Below are 9,957 nucleotides of genomic sequence, written 5' to 3'. Positions count from 1 at the left end.
TTTTTTAAACATCCTTAAAAAACACGTATCACCCATATGGTTTTAGTATTTATCATCAAAACAACTCAATTTTATCATTAAAGTGCTTTTAAGACTATTTTAATAATTTTGAAGACTCTTACCGTATTTCTAAACATGTCCTAATAATTTTTATCCAAATGTGACCAAATGACTTTTTTATTTTTCTAATTTTCTTTTCACTTTTTTTTAAATGATAAATCAGCTATAAAAATAATTTATTATCTAAAAATTTTAAAGACTAAAAAAAAGGGTCATATTTTTCAAGCTAAATTTGAAAAATGTGTCTTTATACAACTCCTAACAATAGAGTTAATTTTCCACAGTTGCTAATTCCTTTTTAGGTGAATTTGTATGAAAATTCAATCTCCAAATACACTTCAGCAATAAGATAAAAGAGAAATACTACTTATCATTCATGCACTATATGCCAACATGTGATTTTTTAATTTGATCATTCTATTTAAACATACATGTACCCATAAATATTAGTGTATTTAAATAGAATAATAAAAATGAAAAATCACATATTAATGTATAATGTAGGAGACGACAAATAAAATTTTTCATATTGTCAGATTGCAGACATACTAGTCGATGCTAAGGGTGTAAACCAAACCCAAATTCGGTGGTTTTACTCAAAGAAATGTGAGTAAAAAAGAAGAAGATCTCAATCCTTTTTTTTCTTTTTTAATATAAACTTTTCATTCCATTTAACATCAGTCATTACAAAATTTGTCTCTGTTTAGACATCCCATAATGAAATCTGGGACATCCTCTATCCACAATTTTTCTTCATCTAAAGTTAAAGCTTTTTTTGCTAAAGTATGAGCTACCATATTCTTTTCTCTATGGGCAAACTGTATAGTCCAGTTTAATCTGTATTTAAAAGAATCATTTACATCTTCTACTATAGGACCGTAACATGTCAATACTTTATCTTTACTTTTCATTACAGAAATGACTTCCTTTACATCCCCTTCAAAACTAGCCTTCTGGATATTGAGATTATTACATAGTTCAACTGCTTTCCTTAGTGCAATGCACTCTGCCACAGCTATCTATTTTTCAAGGTGGAGAAGAAGAGGGTCACTTTTCAAGGTGGATGACTGTCTATTTTACGCACACGCAAACAAAGAGCAAAAACAAAATACAGGTTTTGCGTCATCTAATTGCTTAATTTTCCAATGTATTAGGTAACAATTCTATTGAAAATAACCTTAATATGTCATCGATTTTTTATGTCGGGCAGATCATAGGCTAATCATGTAAACTTTCTTCGGCTATTTTGCATATCTTTGGACTCAAAACTGGCAAGTGGGATTTTTTTTGAGTTCCAAGATCATAAAGATTTCAAGTGACATAAGTAATGTCGGAATACTGTGCATTGTTTATATGTATTTTCTTACTGAAACCTCTTCCCACCGTGAAATGTTTTTTATTGTATGGCTAAGGAAACAGACCAGTCCAACTACTCTTCGTTTAAGTTATATAAACTTACAATCCATTACACCTTTGTTTCTTATATTTTAATAAAAAGTTATTCTATTTGTAAACTGATGATATGTAATATTTACATTTTAAAAATTTTATTTCAAATTAAATTATGTCTTGCAAACGCTTTATTAACTGTATTATCCACGAGTTTTGCTACACATAAATCCACATACCACACACCACATACTATACATTTTTTTAAAGATTTATTTTATTTTATTCTTTTTAAACTAATTAAATTCTTTTATTCATTATCCATATACAAAAAATTTGGTAAAAGAAAAAAAAATTATAAAAAAAATATGGTATGTAATGTGTGGACTTATGTTTAAAATTTTTCTTTACACACGACATATAAATAAAATCTTCCTTTGATAGATAAAAATATTAATTCTAATATGATTATCAAAGTAACGAAAAATAGATAATACCGTGCAATTTTGAGATTTGAATTTTTATATATATCTATTCTATTATAATAAGTGACTATCTAACTGTGAATACTAATTTTGATTGATTTTTCATTAACTTTTGTTGTTTTTCCGTTAAGTTTTGTTTTACTAAAAGGCTCTTAAGATACTTAACTATTTGACGTGTAGCTCTCTTGTCAAATTTAATGAATGATGTTGTTTTACCAAAAAATCCTTAATAGCCTTGCGGCGCACATAAATTGACGTCTTTTTTTCATATCTTTTTTATTTTGATGGTGTACTCATTTTTTTTTTTGTTTTAATTTTTTTAAATAAAAATATTAAAATGACTTTACTCTTTAAAACATAAATGCTTTAGAGCATTTTCATTGTAAAATTCAACTTTAAGTAAATTTAACTAATAAAATACTTAAAACACTCAATATATAATATTTTAATTAATAGAATTATAAAATGTGATAAAAATAAAAAATAAAAAATTTGTTAAATTAATAATATTTTATTACATATTAAGTAAATAGACAATTTATTATGAATGCAAATCAATGCTCATACTTTGTTAAAGTTTAGATTTTTTTTATCTTTATTTTTTGTCTTTTTTTAACTTTATATTTTCTTTTTCCAGACCAATGCTCATATTGACTGTTTCAATTTTTATTTTTTTTTTTAATTTAAATCTTTATGTTAGGTGCATTCTAAGCTAACGGACTCGGAGCCGTTCGTGTACATTGGAATACTTTCTTTTCTTTGATATCAAAAGTTCGTGACCATCGATCTCATAAAACATTGCAAACTTCATAACCCAACCCTTTTTATTTGGGTAAGTATAAGTGTTTCTAGTAATTCAACACTCATCTTACCCTACTCAGTGATCTTCATAAAAATTACATAATCCTCCATTGTATACAGACCACGTTCAGACTATCATGCACATATACACAGGTCGGCAAGATCCAGGAATACTGAAGGCAATAAATTAGCAATGATGAAACTCAGCCTCCGTGCTTATCATGACCTCGTTTCTTGATCACTGTTCTAACAAACAGGAAACAAACTATAATAAAGCCAAAAGCTGCCAAACCTCCAACTGCAAGAGCTACTGTCCTCTGAGTGTGTTGCTGCCCACTCCCTACACAGCACCGTTCAAACATCCCTATTATTAAGAGAAATATTGACAGAAAATAAACTTAAAAAGTTGACGTAATTTAATATAATATAATATGTTAGATTATAAAATTATTTTTATTAGAAAATAATTATAATATATTATATAAATTCATTTTAATTTATAAATTTATAATTTTCACTAATGTACCTGCTCTATTTTAATTTTTGAAATAAAAGTTAAAAGTTGAATAAAATATTATTATAATATTATTTATTATTATTATTATTATTTTGAAATTTAAAAAAATAAAATTATTTATTATATTTTTCTTAAAATTTTAAAAAATTATAATAATTAAACGGAAGGAATTGGAATGAATTGAAGTGGATCGACTATGCAAACTGCCCTAAAACTCTGGTATCAATTAAGGAAGGAGATCATGATTTGTGACCTGCCAACTGGGCATTAAATAACAAACTACCAGATAAAAAATAAGTGAAAAAAAATAAACTAATAATGATATTTTGAGTCTCTAGCTAGAGCCTAGCTTTACCTGATGATGAAGTTACGCTTGGGACACCATATGGGTAATAGTTAAGATAGCACTTCTGGAGGTACACTTGCCCAGAGGTAGAATCACCACACTCAGCTTTGGCCCTCTCCACTGCACTCTTCACACAATCCCCACAATCATCACTGCCCAAATCGCCCTCACACTGCCCCAGCACATACACTGACTCGTATCTGCCTGTGTAAAACAAACCTCCAGCACCAGCTCCACTGCTGTTAACCCCACTCTCTACCATATTCAAAGCCTTGTCCCTCTTTTGCTCAAAACCAGTTTCACTTGCTTTGGTTGATCCACAAACCCTGTACAAAAATTCAGTATCAGAAACTTGTTTGAACCCAACAACCTCGTACCGCAGGTAGCACCCGTTGAGTTGAATCCTAGCTGCTATAGCTTTGCCACAGAGCTTTTCAGCCGTATCTGATATCTTGCTCACACAGCTGTAGCACTCGGGCAGCGTGAGGTCCCCTCTGCATTGGAATAGACCTGTAATGTTATTTTGATCTTCACCTGAGGTTGTGGTGGTGGTGGCAAAGAAAGTTTTTTGTGAAGATTGTGAAACCAAAGAAGACAAAAGGGCCTTGAGGTTTTGTGGGTAAATATTTCCAGTCGGGGCTTGGAATTCTCGCTCTGCACAGCCCTTGAAAACCAAGTTTGTGTAGTCTACAGCGCTTGTAACACAGGGAACGAACACTGAAAGCACGAGATACATAAAAGAGAGAGAGAGAGGTGTCTTGGGCAGACCCATTTGGGAGTTTCGAGTATCTACGCCAAACAAAGACGGTTTGACAAACAAAGACTGTGTTGGGCGGGACAGGTATTTGGGAGTTTCTAGAGATAGGTTAGTTGAAACTTGAAGGCAAGGACGTATGTGGGGACTGGGACTGGGCTGCTTGGTGGGGTTGAGATCGTTTTGGGCTACTCTTTTTCGCCCGTCTTAAATCTTATGGTAGCTCTAGCTCAACGCTTGCATTAATGAGCCAAACATACAACTTCCACGATGTTTGACTGAAATATTCTGTTGCAAAGTAAAAACTCTAGCCGAATAGGAGTATGAAAATAAATACTTTTATGGGAAATCAATGATATATTTTATACGAGTTTGAAATAGTCACGTAAACTAAAAAAGGAAAAAAGAAAATAATAATGATGTCGTCTTTAGTTATACTAGCTACTATAGTATATTTTAAGATAAATTATTAGATAATTTAGGAGTATGAAATCATGGATGACATAGTATTCTCGTCCTATTATATGATGTTGTAAACTTTAATGTCATGTCATCTTGCGATAAGATGGATGTTGTAAACTAATGTCATGTCATCTTGTGATAAGATGGAAGTATCGTGTGTCTTTACTCCATGAGTACGCAATAGTTATTCTATGTTTTAAGTGATTTTATGTGTTGAATCACTTCAATGCACAGAGATTTGGGTGGGATTTGAATAATGAGACGTGAGATTTTTTAGATAAAAGAAATAAGTTAAATAAAATATTATTAAAATATTATTTTTTAATATTATTATTATTTTAAAATTTAAAAAAATTGAATTATTTATTATATTTTATGTGAAAATTTAAAAAATTTTTATCGATAAAATGAAACATTTTTACTATTCAAACAAAACCTTGGACATATTTGATAATAAAAAATTCTCATTTCAAATTTAAAATTTTCATCTTATTATTATATTTTTTTCAAAAAAGTTGTAATTTAGGACAATTTTACCCTTTTTTCTCTCAAAGAACCCTACGGCATCTTTTGGTTTGCTCTTGTTCCATGGCTGCCGCCGTGGCCCCTCCTGGGCCATCGGTGTCGTCTGGGCGGCAGAGGTCCCTGGCTGAGCTGGTCGCTCAGACGCCCCAACCTCTTCCGGAGGTGGAGCTTCCGTTTCGTCCGGCAAAATTGGTGGATGGGGAATATTGTGTGGTTTTCTCCAAAGAAGAGATTGAACGTTCGGCTGGCCCTTTCAGGTTCTCCATGGTCCTCAAGTTTCTCAAGCAGAGGCCTTCCCTTGATGTTATTCGTGCTTTCATAAAGAGTAGATGGGGGCTGGACGCTCAACCGGTGGTTTCGGCTATGAGAAAGCTCCGAAATGTATTTGTCCGGTTCTCAAATGAAACTGACTTCGTGAAGGCTCTGTCTAGGGAAGCAAATGAAATTGAAGGAGTGCCCTACCGTGGGTTCCATTGGAAGCCCGATTTTGATGAGGAAGCTGAGCCGGCTACGGTACTGGTATGGGTCTTTCTCCCTGGTCTTCCCCCAAATTTCTTCCATGAATCTTGCTTGCGAAATATTGTTGCTCCCATTGGCCGGTTTTTACGTCGGGATAATGCTACTCGATGTGCAACTAGAACTGATGGGGCTAGGTTGTGTTTGGAGATGGATGCTGGAAAAACGCCGCTTGCTGGTATTTGGATAGGAACCCCGAACCAGGAATGGAGTTGGTACATTGAGATTGTTTATGAAACATTGCCTGCCTATTGCTCTAAATGTAAAATGCAGGGACATAATTTACAGCTATGTAAATGGAAGGAAGGGGCTAGAACGAAGAATGATCGGAAGGGAAAAATGGAGGAGAAACAATTGCAGGTCTGGAAGCCGAAAGTTCTTTCGGAACACCAGGTGATTGCTGTAGAGCCGGTTGCTGAGAGTGGTGAAATGGTAGGAATGGATGATCCAAGTGGCTCCGCAGCAGAGGTTGGGAAAGCGGAAGTGACTGTTATTGAGCCGGGTATGGAGGCAGGAATTAATGTGAGGCCTGATATAGAGGTTCCGACAATTGCCCAGTGTACTCGGTTGAAGGATTCATTGATGGAGGACCCCATGTTGGCTAGTGCGCAGGGGCCTGAGGATCAGTCCGTTTGTTTGGAGTTTGGAAATATGATGTTGGATGCAGGGGCCGTGGGGATGTCTGGCCATGTGGAAGATGTGTCACGGATAGATGCAAGGTATGGAAATGTTGAGGAGGTTTTAATTGATTCAGGGACTGCTGGGATGACTGGAAACATTGTGGATGGGACGAATGGAAATATGGAGGTGGCAGCGCTGCTAGATGAAGCTACGGGAACTGAAAACTTGTCACATAATCAGGTTTTGAATGATGAGTCGGGTGCTACCAAGAGTGCAGATGTTGTTGATCTTGGGCTTGGTTTGTCTATGATGGAGGTTAATATTCAACGTAGTTTGTCTATTAATTATGGGGAGGGGTTTGAGGAAGGACTTGATGAGGTGGGAAATGAAAATGGGTTAGTTGGAAATTCTATGGATGAGCAGAATATTGACATGCGAGTGCAAGAGAATGTGAGAATGCATAGTAAAGAGGATTGTGGCTCTGAACCCGAAAAGGAGAATAGAGAACATCTTGGAAAAAATAAAGTTTATCTCTCGGACAGTGATGCTAAAAATGGAAAGAAATTGCCAAAAGGGGGACGTTTACTTAGAAGTTCGACCCGGGTTCCAAGCAAACCTGTTCGTATGAATCTATGATATGCAACCCTCTGTTCTGGAATATCCGGGGCCTCAGATCGTCTCGGAGAAGGGTGTGTAAGTTGGTAAGGAAATTAAATTTGAATTTTATTATGTTAGCTTAGCCTTTTGCTGATGATTACAGGATGGTTAGCCTTCAAGATTTATTGAAATTTGATTGCTGTTTTTCAAATTTTTGTGTTGGTGGAAAGCTTTGGTTACTCTGGAAAGAAGATTTACATTTATCGATTATTAATTACAGTGCTCAACATGTGACTGTTTCTATGAGCATGGATTCTCAGCAGGTTGTCATTTCTGTGGTGTATGCTAAATGTAATCATGTAGAAAGACGGGAGCTTTGGAGATTGTTGCAAGCTGATGCGGTACAAGATGTACCTTGGTTATGCCTAGGTGATTTTAATATTATTCGTGGAGAGGAGGAGCATCGTGGTGGTAGACCGAGATTGCGAGTTGCCATTGATGATTTTAATGATTTCATTAATAACTGTGGTCTCGTTGATATGAAAGCTGTGGGGAGTAAATTCTCATGGTGTAATGGTCAGAGGGGACTAGCTCGGAGCTGGTCAAAAATAGATAGATGTTTAATGAATGTTGTGGCTGCAGGTGTTTTTCCGGACGCTTTATGTAAGTATATGGCACGGACTACTTCTGATCATGCCCCGTTGTCCTTTGTGTTTAAGAATTTGGGGCATCGCTATGGTCCTTCCTCCTTTAAATTTCAGCAAATGTGGGTTTCTCATAGTAACTTTTGGGAGGTGGTTAATGATACTTGGAGTCATTCGATTGAGTCTATGGGTCTTCGTGGCCTTGCTACCAAGTTAAAAAGAATGAAAATAGTTTTAAAGGACTGGAATCGTCGTGTTTTTGGTCATACGGAGACAAAGATCCAAGATTTGGAGAGTAAAATTGAGCAGTTAGAAAGCCAACTACAGGAGGGTTTTTCAGAAGACACTGAGCAATGTTTATTGGAGGCCAAGGAAGATCTTGCAGTTTGGATGAGAAGAGAAGAAACAAGGCTTTCACAGCAGGTGAAGCTTAGGTGGATGGAGAAAGGTGAGGCCTCGGCTCAGTTTTTTAAAACTTTTGTTTCTCTTAATAAGCCTTTTGTGCAGGAAATGAGGTGTCCAGATGGAACTTGTTTAAATTCCCCGGAAGAGATTCATTTAGGTGCTGTGGATTATTTCAGTTCTTTTCTTCAGGCACGTGCTTCGCGAGTTCTGCCTGATTTGTCACACTTGGTGCAAAATTCTATTTTTGAGGAGGAAAATACAAATCTCCTCCAGCTCCCTTCAATCCAAGAGGTTAAAGAGGCTATGTTTTCTATTCCTGTGGATAGTAGTCCGGGTCCAGATGGGTTTGGATCAGGTTTCTATAGGGCATGTTGGGATATTGTTGAAGCTGACGTGGTGGCAGCGGTTCGGGAATTGTTCCTTGGCACTCCAATGCCGAGGTTTTACTCTGCATCCTACATTGTTCTCATTCCAAAAATGCAGCGGCCTACTGGTTTTGATAAGTTCCGCCCTATCAGCTTATGCTCCGTTGTGTATAAAGCCTTTTCCAAGATCTTGGTTAGAAGATTATCTCCTATTCTTAACAGAATCATCTCTTCAGAACAATGTGCTTTTCTTCCTGGGCGAAGCATATTTGAGAATATTTCTTTGGCACAAGAAATGATACACATGATTAATAAAAAGGTTAGGGGTGGGAATATTGTTATTAAAGTGGATATGGCTAAGGCCTATGATAGCATCGATTGGGATTTTTTAGTCCATGTTATGGCTTCATTTGGTTTCTCTGGGAGGTTTTGCAATTTGATCAGAAATTGTATTTCAACTCCTTGGTTCTCGGTGGTTATGAATGGGTCGTCTAAAGGTTTTTTCTCCAGTGGGCGAGGGTTGCGCCAAGGTGACCCCCTTTCACCATATTTGTTCATTCTCGTGGAGGAGGTGCTCTCCAGGCTTTTGAAGCATAAGTTTCTGAGCGGTCATATTGTTCCGTTCTCTCATCCCCGAGGTACGCCTCTTGTTTCTCATTTACTATATGCTGATGATGTTATGTTGTTTGTTAATGGTGGAAGATCTTCTTTGAAAGAAGTTAGAGATACTTTTGATTTATATGAAGCCTGGTCTGGACAAGTGGTGAGTAGAGAGAAGTCCTCAATCTTTTTTTCTAAGCATGCTTCTAATGCTCGGAAACAGAGATCTTTACTTTTGACATCGTTCTCAGAAGGTTTTTTCCCGGCCAAGTATTTGGGAGTCCCGCTCATGGTAGGTCGTCTAAAAATATTGTATTTTGATGATTTATTATGTTGCATTCGACGGAAACTGGAAGGTTGGCAGAATAGGCTTCTATCTTCTGGTACTCGTCTTCTCTTATTGAGACATGTCCTGGCCAGTATCCCTATTCATTTGCTCTCTGTTGTGCATGCTCCTAAGGCTGTCATGGCAACTTTAAAGCGACTTATGAGTAATTTTTTCTGGGGTTCCTGGAATGGTAAGCAGAAGCGTCATTGGGTAAGTTGGAATAATATATGTTCTCCTATTCGAGAAGGAGGTTTGGGTCTTCGAAAATTAGAAGAGGCCCAAGAATCTTTATTTATAAAGCTGGCTTGGAATTTATTGACAGGTGATTCTCTGTGGGCAAATTTTTTCAAGGAAAAGTATGTGAAAAATCAGCATGTGACTTTGGTAGATCAACGGAAAGGAACCGTTTTTTGGAAGCATATTGTGGGTATGTTTCCAAAGGTTTTAGGCAATTCTTGGTGGAGGGTGCGGGATGGTAATGTGTCTTTTTGGAGAGATCCTTGGCTTAAATCGGGAGCTCTTATCAACTCCTGTGATATATC

General features: G+C 36.1%; 1 protein-coding gene across 1 annotated transcript; it reads right to left on the bottom strand.

Moving 5' to 3' along the window:
* Positions 1 to 2,737: 2,737 nt before the first annotated feature.
* Positions 2,738 to 4,546, bottom strand: LOC122306935 (plasmodesmata-located protein 1). Its single transcript, XM_043119509.1, has 2 exons — positions 3,608 to 4,546; positions 2,738 to 3,075 (listed from the first exon to the last, which is right to left on the bottom strand). The coding sequence occupies exons 1-2, from the start codon at positions 4,368 to 4,370 to the stop codon at positions 2,939 to 2,941; spliced, it is 900 nt and encodes a 299-aa protein (XP_042975443.1). The 5' UTR covers positions 4,371 to 4,546; the 3' UTR covers positions 2,738 to 2,938.
* Between the last annotated feature and the right edge of the window lie 5,411 nt (positions 4,547 to 9,957).

This window comes from Carya illinoinensis, chromosome 4 (genome assembly GCF_018687715.1).
Source record: "Carya illinoinensis cultivar Pawnee chromosome 4, C.illinoinensisPawnee_v1, whole genome shotgun sequence".
In the NCBI taxonomy this organism is placed as follows: domain Eukaryota; kingdom Viridiplantae; phylum Streptophyta; class Magnoliopsida; order Fagales; family Juglandaceae; genus Carya; species Carya illinoinensis.
Note: the sequence above shows the minus strand (reverse complement) of the source record. Positions and strands in the feature narration are given on the sequence as shown.

Bases quoted from the DNA above. Each gene is read 5' to 3' on its own strand.
- LOC122306935 (XM_043119509.1), bottom strand. From the start codon at position 4,370: ATGGGTCTGCCCAAGACACCTCTCTCTCTCTCTTTTATGTATCTCGTG. The intron at 3,076-3,607 runs GTAAAGCTAGGC...GGTGCTGTGTAG, and splicing joins AAGCGTAACTTCATCATCAG to GGAGTGGGCAGCAACACACT.